Below are 13251 nucleotides of genomic sequence, written 5' to 3'. Positions count from 1 at the left end.
ATCAGCATAAGTAGTTTTAATGGAAAAAATCTTTTTTAGTTTAACTCATTAAAAAAAATCTGGATTAAGAATATCCATACAAGATGCTTGTTGCAAATAGGCCTTTCACAAAACATGGGAACAGGACTACCGTTTTTAGTCATAGCTATCATCTACTTCAGTATCCTGTCTCATAGCAGACAAGTGAATAATTAAAACCTGCCCATCATTTAGTCATTATAAATAGTAAACACATGCAAAATATCTAGATTTGCCTATTAAATTGACTTCCTGTGGTTAGAATGGGTAGTTTTGCGCTTGACAGACTTTGTCTGTAGTCTGGTAGTTCTAATAGCTGCTGGAATACCAAAACCACTGGAACTAGTTACTGAACTGCTATCATTAAGAAATTCACATGCAGACCCCCTCACAAGTAAACAACCATGAAGGAAACTGTACTAAGCAGTAATACTTCAGGAATATGGTATATGAGCTGCTTGGAGACACCAATACAACCGTGACATGAAAGCACGGGTAAAAAAATTCTTGGTGTCAACAGTAAATCTGTACTGCTGGCAAATATTTAAGAATGAAATTAACACCACGCGAAAACAATATTGCCTGTTGTGAATGCATGCATGTGCAGGGTTACACTACACTTTACAAAGAGATCACATCTGCTCCCAGGGAACTGTACGATAACAAAATGTTATGATGCCCTGCTCGGAGCAGGGGGTTGACCTAGACATCACTTGCCAGTACCGTTCTGAATGATGTTTTCCTGTGATTCTAAAAACCTGTTTTGGACTCTGACATGGCCACCTTTTGCTTCCAGCAGGCTAAAAAGTTTTAAGTAGATTGGCACCGTACTTTTTCTGTCTCCTCCTTTGTACCCTGTTTTGTTCTTTCTTTAGAAGAGGCTTTTGAGCCACTACCTTATCAAACAGAATCCTACAAGACTTGGAAGCCTTTTGAGCCCATGGGGAATGCATGTTCAATCCACAAGATGTGAACCATTTCGTAACAAGACCTACTCAACTACAAAAGAGTGAACTAGTTCTTCCTCACCAAAACAAAGCAGAAGGCTCAAAGCTTGGGCAAGTGCAATCAGGGCAGGGATATGAACAAAGCTAAACTCTCTTACAAAAGGTGTTTTCTAGCACTGAGGTGCAGCCTTGGCATGCAAACAGCAGAATGGTAAGGCACTGTGTAGATGAAGCCAACCTAGTAAGCTTAACCGGGCTTCTTGGTTTAGACTCCAGCAATGCCAAAAAAGATAGCAACAAGAGAGCTGTGCAAAGGCATCATCTTTGAAACTAACAAAAAATTAAGGAACTTTGCCCAAATGGTTATATGTATGCTACAGCAATCAGCCAGACCAAACCTGATCTAGAAGGGGGCAGCAATCATGAGGTTTGTTCTGAAAAGGCTGGTACCTACAGTACTGAGCTGTAGTCTTAGTAAGTATTATATATATATATATATAATATATATATAAAAACATTTAATATCTATCTCAAATACCTGGCAATCTAAAGGGATTCCAACCTGCTTCCAGAGGTAGGCCAAACCTTAAGATATACTGGGTATTTTTTTACAGATAAGAGAGAAGCAAACCAATGCAATAAAAGTGCAAATGTTTCTACAAAACAAATGTAATTAATTTCTACTGCCAAACCAAGAAGTGAATTAAGAAAACAAAAAACAGTCAAGTATCCCTCAACACCCAAGAAGGATACGTATATTGAGTACCATGAACAAAAAGCAGCTGATAGAGTTAGGCTGTAAGATGCTCAAAGTAAAGGTACAGATTTTAATATGCACCCATACAATGCCTCACCTTTACAGTCATCATAATTGTGATGTCTGTAGCAAAATCTTAAGGATCTACAGCCATCTAATTAAGAATTCACACAGAACTAATCCAGCTGAATAATTCAATATACATTTTATTCACTATTTATACAGTCTGGAACAAATGCAAACTAGTGCACAAGTAGAACACTCAGGCACTATACTATACTAATGCACAGACCAGTGCAGAAGAATCATAAAGCTTTTAAAGTGGACCAAACTTTTGAATTTTTTTATTAAATATTTTATTAAATCATTAATTTAAATTTGTAAAGGGAAGAGGTTAACTGGGAAGTGAGAACACAAGCCTTTCTTAAGAAGCTATTCCAATCGTGTTGCCTGCTAGTGAAACCTCACCTTACGACATGGTTTAACTGGATAGAAGGTAGAAGTGTTGAAGGTTAATTTCATAGCACTTACCATTAACAATATCTCCCTCCTGCAATGGCCTCCTGTCAGGAATTCCATGACAGATCACTTCATTCACTGATGTGCAACACGACTTAGGGAAATTATAATAATTCAGAGGGGAAGGATAGCAATTCCTTGCAATACAAGCCTAATTTAGAAAATACAATTTACACTCTACATTAGTAAGTTTTGTACAACGAACAAGCATATGCACAACAGCTTTACTGTAACCACAATAGGCTGAAAAGCAGTGACTCTTGAAAATAAGATTCTTCGAGTATTTTTTGGCATTATGGTATTTTGTTACGCTTTGCATTTCTTACCAGGATGAAAGTAAAGCTACTTTAATTTTGTTTCTACTCATCGTTATGTTATTCAACTATGAATGCTTGAAGCATTCATGTTTAAAACAATGCACAGCAATATTTATTCAGTTAAAAACATTGCTATTTTCAATTACTGTTTTTAAGCACCCAGTCTAAGACTTCAAGTATTTTTGCAAAACACAAAGGTCAGACAAACTAACCTTTAGCACCACTCTTTCACCCCTAGCTTTACAACCTTAAGCTGCTTCCTTTGCACTTGTTCTAATAACCTGTTCAGGATTTTTGCAAAACTGACACATATATTTTATATATACTTACATATACATACATACACACACTATGTGACATACCAAGCAAATACTGTGTTAAACTTTTTATTAAGAAAAAAAATAATAAATCATACTTTTTAAAACTGCAAAGTACCAATCAGGGTTATCAGTCAGTATCAACAATCTGCCATGCAAAAGTTTCCGAGAACTGCTGAAGAGGGGTAACACCATTTTAACTACTAGTTGTTCACATTAAAGACATCATGCATAAGCTACTAGTATACTGTTCGATGCAGTTCAACAGAAAACTCTGGCCTAATCAAACCAGAGTAGGTTCTTTGCGATCTTGGCTCAACAGTTGCAAACGCAGATAAAACAAACACCAACCAGAAAGCGCTCTAAGAGCCTTAACTATACCAAAATTGTTGCCTTCCCCACAGTGCACACCAGTATCCTCAATTATCAGTTTACATGCCTTATAGAGAAGACAGCAAAGAAAAATAAAAATAACACAATTCAAGTATCTATGAATAGTTAAGCCAGGAAAATACTTCAACATGTATATCAAATACTTCACTAGACTGTGGCTTTAATTTGCCTGACTGTATCAAACGTCATTTCAATTCTCTCTGAGGTTCTTAAGTTCTGATTCCCAACCATAAATAATTAAGTCTTCTCCTCTGTACATCTTAACCAATACCACAGAGCACAAAAAGTCCATGGCCTACGTATGATGTTCTTTATATAACGGTATCTGTGGAGCAAAAAGGGTTTAGAAGAAAGAAAATGGTATGATGTTAACTGAGAAAACAGGTGAAAAAAAACTTAGAGGGAATCTGAAGCTGGAAATCGTGGAAGGAGCTGACAGAGAGAGGCACCCAGGAGCTCCTAATTCATTTTGAATCTACCATTGTGCTGTAACGTATTTCTAACATCTGCACTACCCACTAGCTTCAAATTGGGAAACAGTTCAAAATAAGAAATTCATACAGCAAAGAAAACCACACAACAATCATTCACAAATAAGAAGATGGAAGAAAGCACTTACAAACACCAGAAGAACAAGAAAATAACCTTACTAAATGGACAGCATGATCAATTTCTTCAGTAGTTACACCTGCTTTCACCATCATGGCAGCAACATCCAATACTTCTCTAGCAAGCTGCAAACAAAACAAGAGTACTGATGTAAAATAAGACGAGGACTACTCCCTAGAACATGAGCAACCCATTTTCCTGAGCTAGACCAAGATTGCTAGGAAAGCTGGATAGATTTAAACTCTATAAAGACTTTGAGATGTCTACAGGATATATTACCAAGCCAGCTCCGTGAGATTTGAAAACACTCCAATTAAGATTTGGACCACAATTTCCTTGAATACCATAATCTTAAACCAGACTACCCAAATAGATTTCAAAGTTTGACTTGTGTACGAGGAAGTGATTACAGTTGAACAGCTTTTTTTCAAAAACTGTTAGGGATGGGGCTCTGTTTTGCTTTTTAGTTTTTACTTAGTACTATAGAAAAAGGAAAAAGTTCTGTTCTCATCTATGCATTATAAAATATATATTCCTAACAGTAACAACGTTTCAGCCAGAGATTATCTCACTAGTAACAACAAAGCCAAAACACAGATAAAAGTCATCTTTCCACTTGCAAAATAGTTTACTGTGAATTGGGAGTTGAAAGGAGAGAAAAAGCAAGAAAATACTCAATTTCTCAATCTATTTTTCAGTGCTCAGAAGTAGTTTGAAAGTTTGTACTTCAAATGTGCTGTCACAAACTAGTAAAATCACTAGGCTTTTTAAAGAATAAAAGGTACTTTGTAATGAAAACCAAAACCCCCTTACCCTACACACTACTCGCATCCCTTCTATATCCTCAGATGAGAGTATTTTTATTTGAGAAGTTCCTTTTAAAGCCTGTTCTGATTCAGACATTCCTGAAAAGAAAAGGAGGAGGAAGGGGGAAAAAAAAAGAAAGAAAAAATCCATGTTATTTAGCAGAGTGATTGACACAGGTCCAATCAAGAAACTAACTGAGCTTACCAATGGCAATAAAAGTACATACTTTCTCACTACAGACTAAAATAATGAACCCATCAAGTCATAGCACTATAATAATTATCCAGACTAATTTCAATTTATAAGCTTTCCACAATACCATAATGCCCACACGTGCAGAGGATGCTCGTTCATTTTCTACATAAACCCACCATGCCCAGTTAGTCAAAACACAAGCTTAAAAAATTAGATTTACAAAGAAATTCTATTATTCATAGAAAAGTTTTTTTATTTTTCTTTTAGCTGCTTTGGAGATAATAATTAGTAATAAATAATATTCTAGAAGAGCCATACAGTATTATATAAGCCTGTGAATATCTCTAGTTATACTATTGCAATAATCAGCTGATGCAAGTATGTAAATTCTTCCTACCAAATTCTGCACAAGCTCGGCTTTTTAGTTGAGCAACCCCCCTAAAAGACAGTACGTTGATTTGTTTAAATATTTCCATTCTGTAAAAAACAACTAAAGAATGGCTGAAGATTTAAGAATAATTCTAACAGACTTTATAGCAGCTTTTCAGCTTTTTTTGGAAAATGCAAAGCACTACTATTGATATAAAAAGGGCAAAATACCAAATCAAACCAATAAAAGAGCAATTTTCAATGTATTCCCTCTGTGTTCAAAACCAGCTGGAACTCATGCATCAGCTTTCTTTTGCAGGCTGTTTAGTGCAACTTTGTTTGGTTTTGTTATTTTATAACACATTTCCAACAGAAACACTGATGTCACTGAAAATGGCTTAGCAGAATTCACCTGTGACAGCCAATTTACTGCTGTTTGTTGTGAAGTGAACCACAGGACTAGGCCTTGGGGGTTTTTTTGTGGGTTTTTTTTTTTCTTCCCTGAACACCTTTGAAAAATAACATATTACAAACTTTTGACTTCCAAAAAATACTTGTAACCAGTAATATTTATTATTGTAACCAATTAATGCAGGGAAAGAAGAGGCAGAGTAAGAAGAACAGAGAAAAGAAAATGTTCCCTTCTCCAGTATCTTTCTTTTAATTGAAGAAGCCTTTAAAGCATGAAAAACACAAAGCAACAACACTCCATAACTGTTATTTGTTTCAAGTTACCTAGTGGGTGATCAGCATAATCCGGTCTCTGAATATAGCTTGGCACAGGTCTTGTTGGCGTCTAAATAAATCATAGTCAAAGCTGGTTAGGTTGCAAGAATACTTAGGATTTCCACAAAAACAAGAGGCTCATGCAGCAAAATTAAATACAGTGAAATATGGCTAATTCCACTTAGAAAAAGTATGCAAACGCTCCAAAACAGTTCTAATTTTAAATTCTCAAAGATTCTCCTGTTACTCTTTATCACTTTCATATTATACAACCTCTAACAGCCAACTTCACAGCTTTGTAAAAATCAAAAACTTTCATGTGTCCAGTAAATAATTATCTTTTTTTAATAACATATTATCTCTGTTACACTGTAGTGTTTATTCTGCTTTCCATACTGCAAATGCACTCATTCCAAATACATCCCTCCTTTCTCTGGTTATTAGTGTCTGTTAGCAAGATTGTTACTTCTTATCATCCTAGTCATTAGCACTTTTTATTGTATTTTCCTTTGCATCAATCCTACAGCAGTCAGAAGACAAAAAAGCAAACGTTCAATGATAATATTACTAAATTACTTGGCTGGGACATATCCAAAACACACTTTCACCAATGACACTGATAATCACATGGGCTCAGGCTCTGTTAATCTGTCCTGATGGGCCTGTTACACATGGAGAAGACTACAGAGAGGATGCCAGAGGGGCAGCATTTCTTGCACAGGCCTATTAGAAGACACATGTAAATAGAATGCCACTATTCCTATGAAGACCTTTTACTTACTCCATCTACACACTTGTAGCAATTTAAAAATACAGCTATAACTGAGGTCATCTTCTAAATCCACCTTTCACAGATGAAGATGTTAATTGACTTCAGTTATTCTTCACCATTCCAATGCTGGAGATTACTATAACCTCTGTTCCTTCAGCAGAGCTATTCACCAGCTTACTCACCAGGTTATTTCAAACCATTAACATGAAATAATATAAACCCATTTCTTTAAATTCTAAATCAACTCACCTGAGTTTTTCTGAAACAGACTGCCCCATTACTACGAGAACAGCAAATTGCTAGGAGAAGCCATCACATGAACCAGCACTTTAGATGTAGAGTAAGCGTCAAAACATACAGCCAAAAGGTATGAGATTAAGCCTGTCACTGATACATGTTACCTCTCAGGCACTTCCTTAATTTTCAATATACCAAGAGATAGGTCAAATTAAATCATCAAGAACCAGAATAAGGATAGTCATACATGCCCTTGCCATCAGGTTCAGACTGCTTAAGAAGCTTTCCTCTCTCAGCTAAAATATGGAAGGTAATCAGGTCATGACTGGTCCATTAATTGTTACAGATGTAGAATGTGGCAGTGCTGGACTACAGAGTGGCACCTATTGCTTACCAGTGGATAGTGTGGCCTGAGTTTACCAGTATATCGATAACCAGACCAGGGATTTGTGTTAACATCACCTTCCAGAGTCCAAGAGGAAACTTCACGCTTAGCTTTTTCATCTTCTGAAAAGACAAAAAAAAAAAAAAAAAAAAATTGCAGCAACACACTCAGTCCTACTAAGGATAAGAAATGTGGGGTCCTAGATTTGTTTCTTTCTGGCATTTTAGACACCGATATGTGAAAGTGCTGGCAGCAGTTATTTTGTGTTGCACTTAAGTTTTCACATTGAAAACTCACATCTTGCCAACTCTATTCAAACCATGCTGAAAGCACAAAGCGTAGCAATTATTTAAGTTGTCTTTAATTTCTAGTTTAAAACATAGTTGCATGCTTATTTTCATTCTTGGGAAAGAGTATTTCAAGGCCAAAAGAAATCATAGAATGGTTTAGGTTGGAAGGGACCTTAAAAATCATCAAGTTCCAACCCTCCTGCCATGGGCAGGGACACCTTCCACTAGACCAGGGTCCTCAAAGCGCGCCCCTCAAAGATGAGGGATCCTCAGCTGCTCTGGGCCACCTGTTCCAGTGCCTCACCACCCTCACAGTAAAGAATTTCTTCCTAATATCTAATCTAAATCTACCCTCTTTAAGATGAAAGCCATTCCCCCTTGCCCTGGCACTACAGGCCCTTGTAGAGTCCCTCTCCAGCTTTCCTGTAAGCCCCCTTTAAGTACTGGAAGGCTGCAATAAGGTCTCCCCAGAGCCTTCTCTTCTCCAGGCTGAACAACCCCAACTCTCTCAGCCCGTCTTCACAGGAGAGGTGCTCCAGCCCTCTCATCATCTTTGTGGCCCTCCTCTGGACCCGCTCCAGCAGCTCCATGCCCTCCTTATGTTGGGAGTCCCAGAGCTGAAGGCAGTCTCCCAAGTAGGGTCTCATGAGAGCAGAGTAGAGGGGGAGAACCACCTCCCTTGACCTGCTGGCCATGCTTCTTTTGATGTGGCCCAACATACGTTTGACTTTCTGGGATGCAGGCGCACACTGCCGGGTCATGTTGAGCTTCTGGTCAACCACCACCCCCAAGTCTTTCTCCTCGGGGCTGCTCTCAATCCATTCCCCACACAGCCTACATTTGTACTTGAGATGGCCCTGACCCATGTGCAGGACCATGCACTTGGCCTTGTTGAACTTGATGGGGTTCACACGGGCCCAGCTTTCAAGCCTGTCGAGGTCCCTCTGGATGACATCCCTTCTCTACAGCATGTCAACCACACCACACAGTTTGGTGTCATTGGCAAATCTGCTGCGGGTGCACTCAATCCCAGTGTCCACATCACCACAAAGCCATTAAACAGCATTGGTGCCAATAATGACCCCTGAGGAATGCCACTTGTCACTGGTCTCCACATGGACATCGAGCAGTTGGCTGTAACTGTTCCCAGTGTGACCATCCAGCCAGTTCCTTACCCACCAAGTGGTCCATCAATCAGATTAACATCTCTCCAGTTTAGAGACAAGGATGTCATGTGGGACAGTGTCAAAAGCTTTGCACAAGTCCAGGCAGATGATGTCAGTTGCTCTTCCCTCATCCACCAGCACTGGAACCCCATTGTAGAAGGCCACTGGATTTGTCAGGCACAATTTGCCCCTAGCCAATTTGCCAGTTGTCACCAACCACCTCCTTATTTTCCATGTGCATTACCATGGTTTCCAGGATCTGCCCCAAGATCTTGCCAGGCACTGAGGTGATACTGACTGGCCTGTAGTTGCCTGGGTCTTCCTTTTTCCCTTTTTAAAAAGCGGGGGGTACATTTCCCCTTTTCCAGTCAGTGGGAACTTCACCTGACTGCCACAACTTGCCAAATACAATGGATAGGGGCTTAGCAACTTCACCCGCCAGTTCCCTCTGGACCCGTGGATGCATCTCATCGGGTCCCATGGACTTGTGCACTTTCAGCTTCTTTAGATGGTCTTCAACCTGACCTTCTCCTACAGTGGTTGGTCTTTCATTCTCCCAGTCCCTGCCTTTGCCTTCTGCTATGGGGGTGGTGTGGCTGGAGCACTTGCCAGTTAAAACCAAGGCAATAAAGTAGTCGAGTACCTCAGCCTTCCCCATGTCCCAGGTAACCAGGTCTCCTACTTCCTTCCAGAGAGGGCCCTCATTTTCCCTAGTCTTCCTTTTATCACTGATGTACCTTATAGAAGCTTTCCTTGTTGCCCTTGACATCCCTGGCCAGATTTCATTCTACCAGGGCTTTAGCTTTCCTCACCTGATCCCTGGCTGCTTGGACAATTTCTCTGTATTCCCTCCAGGCTACCTATTACTGCTTCTACCTTCTGTAGGCTTCCTTTTTGTGTTGGAGTTTCTCCAGGAGCTCCATGTTCATCCACACAAGCTTGCTGGCACTTCTGCCTGACTTCCTCTTTGTTGGGACACACTGCTCCTGAGCTTGGAGGAGGTGATCCTTCAATATTAACCGGCTTTCTCAGGCCCCTCTTCCCTCCAGGGCTTTATCCCACGCTACTCTACCAAGCAGAACCCTGAAGAGGCTGAAGTCCGCTCTCCTGCACGCCGGCATAGCAAGCTTGCTGTGCGCCCTCCTCACTGCGCTAAGGTCTTGAACTTCACCATTTCATGGTCACTGCAGCCAAGGCTGACCTTGAGCTTCACATTCCCCACCAGCCCCTCCTTGGTGGTGGGAACATGGTCCAGCGTAGCACCTCTCCTCATTGGCTCCTCTAGCACTTGTAGAGGGAAGTTTTTATCAATGCATTCCAGGAACCCCCTAGATTGCTTATGCCCTGCTGTGTCATCTCTCCAACAGATATTGGGGGAGCTGAAGTCCCCCAAGAGGTGCAGGGCTTGCGAACGTGAGGCTGCTCCTATCTGTTTACTGACAGCCTCATCTGCTCAGTCTTCTTGGTCGGATGGCCTGTAGCAAACACCCACTATTATGTCACCTGTCCCTGCTCTCCCTTTAATCATGACCCATAAGCTCTTGGTCAACTCCTCATACATCCCTAGGCAAAGGTCCATGCAATCCAGCTGGTCACAGACACAGAGAGCGATACCTTCTCCTTACCTCCCCTGCCTTATCCTTCCTAAAGAGCCTATATCCTTCTATTCCAACACCCCAGTCACAGGATTTCATATTTCTACAGAAACATTCATTATCCCTTCAATTAACAGTCCTGCATTGCAGGTGAATGCTCCTTTTCTGTGATTTCTCTTAGAATTCAGTGACAGAAATTACCTGGGCTGGGAAGGAGGGTATCCATCTGTTCATTCCAATATATGGAGCCTGACACCCCACCAGATCTAACGGAGAGAGTGCAGATGCTTCCAGTTCTGCATTTCAGGACAGGCAGTGTGTACACCTTACAAGATGGTCCCAACCCAGGTCTCTCAAACCTGTGAAATTCATGTCTAATGTGGTCCAGTGACTGACTTCATTCACAAATAACATGGTTTTAATAGGGCAGATTTAAGGTGTTTACATAAAGGATTGCAGCAAGTAGACCATGAGCATCACCAAAAGGAAAAATATTTACTCTGAAAGAGGAGGTAAGGGTTAAGAAATACCAGAAGAGCATCAATCTTTAACTCATAATCTGATAACTTGCTTTCTCTTTTTATATCTCACAAGAATGAAGAGATGGCAAAAGGTCTGCCATTGCAAGCCCTAACATGTTCCTCAGAATCTCTGTAGCTGACATCTCAGCCATCTGCTCACATGACATTCAGTTTAGATGAACCACTGAGAATTAATAATTTAAAAAATCCAAAGTTTAAAATAAGGAATATTTCGGATTCCCTTGAGATGCTTCAGTCATTTGCTGCATTGATGTCTTGAGGGCTATCAAAACCAAGCCAGCTCACTATGGGCTGAGCAATTATCCAGGAAGCCAACAAGATTATGGATTTAGTGGAATCATAAAAAAAAATTTGCTGTCAGATAAACAGCAGTATTAGAAGACCACACCAGAGTATTACTAGAACTACTTACAAAGACAGTTTCACATCCATGCAGGTACAAATAGGACACAGAATGCAAGTGTGAACTCTACACTGGGAAGGCAGAAAGAAGGAAAAAAAAATTGTAATTATCTGTGCTACTCCAACCTATTCACCATGCAGCATTTATTATGGAAAAAGGAGTTTTACTGGGTTTTAGAAAAGGAGGAGATTAATTATTTGGGGATTTAAATTTCTGCCATGTCACTTACTTTTGAATCCCACCTCCCTAAGCAGGGCTTGATGAAGATGGGCAGAGGGATAGGAGCAGGGGGGAGGCGGCAAGGGGGCAGAACTGGGGTCTGCTCTCTCTTTTTGTTTGGTTGGTTTCAAACTCTATGGATTATTTTTACCACTCAGACAAGGAAGAATCTACCAGTCTGCTAGTATTTCTGTGCCAGAGCTACCAGCTGTAACTAAGGCATACAGACACTTATTACCTTCAACTGAACTCAAGAAAATCCTATCTATGATACATCCCCCTATCAATGGCTGTGTCAGTGCACAAAAGTATTTTATTTTTTTCCCAAAGGGGTGCACCCCAAACGTACAGAACATCTGCACTCTGACTGGCTTGCCTGCATTCCAGCAAGTGTGTCTAATCACAAAGACTTCGAAAGAACCTTTCCCACTTTCTTGCCTTTTACTACATTAGACATCAAAATGTTATGATGGAACAAGCCTTGCAATGCCTTATAATAAGGTTTATTATTCTTGTCATTTATTTCAGCATCCCCCTGTCTCTGTTCATATACCTTGCAATGTAGCTCAAGGAATACTTCACACAACAGAAACAGATTTCTGTACAACAGCCTCTGAAATTTTACATAGAACTTTAGATTACTAGGAACTGGACAAAATTTCAGATATGCAGAATCCAGTGCCAGGTATCTTGGAAAAATCAATACCATTCTTAAACACAGAATCACAGGATACTTGAGGCTGGAAGGGACCTCTGAAGGTCATCTGGCCCAACCCCCTGCTCAAGCAGGGCCATCTAGAGCCAGCTGCAGAGGACAAAACAAATTCAAAACAATATTAAAATGGATTTTAAAAAATTTACTTACTTGCTTTCTTGTGTAATAATTTGTGAGTGGCCCAGCTTCCCTTAAAGCATTCCTAGAATTGCAAACAAAATATATGTGTTTTAAGTAGCATTATCCTGGACAAACATGCCATCCTCACAAAATAAAGAAGCAACTGTATTTTGAAAGAAAACTAGAAGACTGATTTCATTAATCCTTATAGCAACATGCTGCAAAGGCTACTGTAACTGCTAGTCTTAACAATAGAAAATACTACGTCCAACAGCTTATGAGCTAGAATAGACAGAAAGCATAGCCAAACAGGTGCACCTATCACAGTGAAACACGCTGATCTAATCCTATCTACTAAATATTGTCCCCTTATCATTTTAATGATTAACTAAATGCCATGGTTGCTCTGGGTTGGCCGAAGCACAGCATTCTATCTCCATACCAGATCTTACAGCATTGCAGTGTGTAGGATGGTCCCCCCTTGGCTCCTAGGCTCCTACAAGAAACCATCTCCTCCTGCTAACTGCATCCTTTCTGCCTCCTTCCTCAGCATATGACAGCAACAGAGGCCAATCAGAATGATCACAGGGGAACAAATGAAATAGATTAAAGGGGGGAAGTGAGAGCTACTGAATGGAAATAGGAAATGAAAAAAATAGACACAGTTGAAATGGAATTCAAGAAAAGAGTGACTGTGAAGAAGTAGTTTGTTTTTCTTCTTCCCAAGCACAAACAGAGCAGTTCATGTGATGAACAATGAATCAGCAAAGGGGCAGATGGAAATGGCTGGCAGCTGGAGATGAATAATGACAGACTAAGATGAAGGAAAGACA

At 40.1% G+C, this 13251-nt stretch overlaps 1 protein-coding gene across 3 annotated transcripts in view; it reads right to left on the bottom strand.

Moving 5' to 3' along the window:
* The window catches only part of METAP1 (methionyl aminopeptidase 1), a 30489-nt gene that overhangs the window by 8254 nt on the left and 8984 nt on the right, over positions 1 to 13251 (bottom strand). For 2 of the 3 annotated variants that reach the window (XM_037379826.1, XM_037379818.1), the window contains exons 2-7: positions 12449 to 12500; positions 7378 to 7490; positions 5984 to 6044; positions 4691 to 4782; positions 3919 to 4002; positions 2254 to 2392 (exon numbers count right to left, since the gene is read on the bottom strand). In XM_037379826.1, coding sequence (XP_037235723.1) covers positions 2254 to 2392; positions 3919 to 4002; positions 4691 to 4782; positions 5984 to 6044; positions 7378 to 7490; positions 12449 to 12500 — 541 coding nt within the window. The remainder of the gene's footprint in view (positions 1 to 2253; positions 2393 to 3918; positions 4003 to 4690; positions 4783 to 5983; positions 6045 to 7377; positions 7491 to 12448; positions 12501 to 13251) is intronic. The other variant, XM_037379835.1, reaches the window with a different exon arrangement.

This window comes from Falco rusticolus, chromosome 1 (assembly GCF_015220075.1).
Source record: "Falco rusticolus isolate bFalRus1 chromosome 1, bFalRus1.pri, whole genome shotgun sequence".
Taxonomy (NCBI): domain Eukaryota; kingdom Metazoa; phylum Chordata; class Aves; order Falconiformes; family Falconidae; genus Falco; species Falco rusticolus.
The sequence above is the reverse complement of the archived record's forward strand: the minus strand, read 5'-3'. Positions and strand labels throughout refer to the sequence as shown.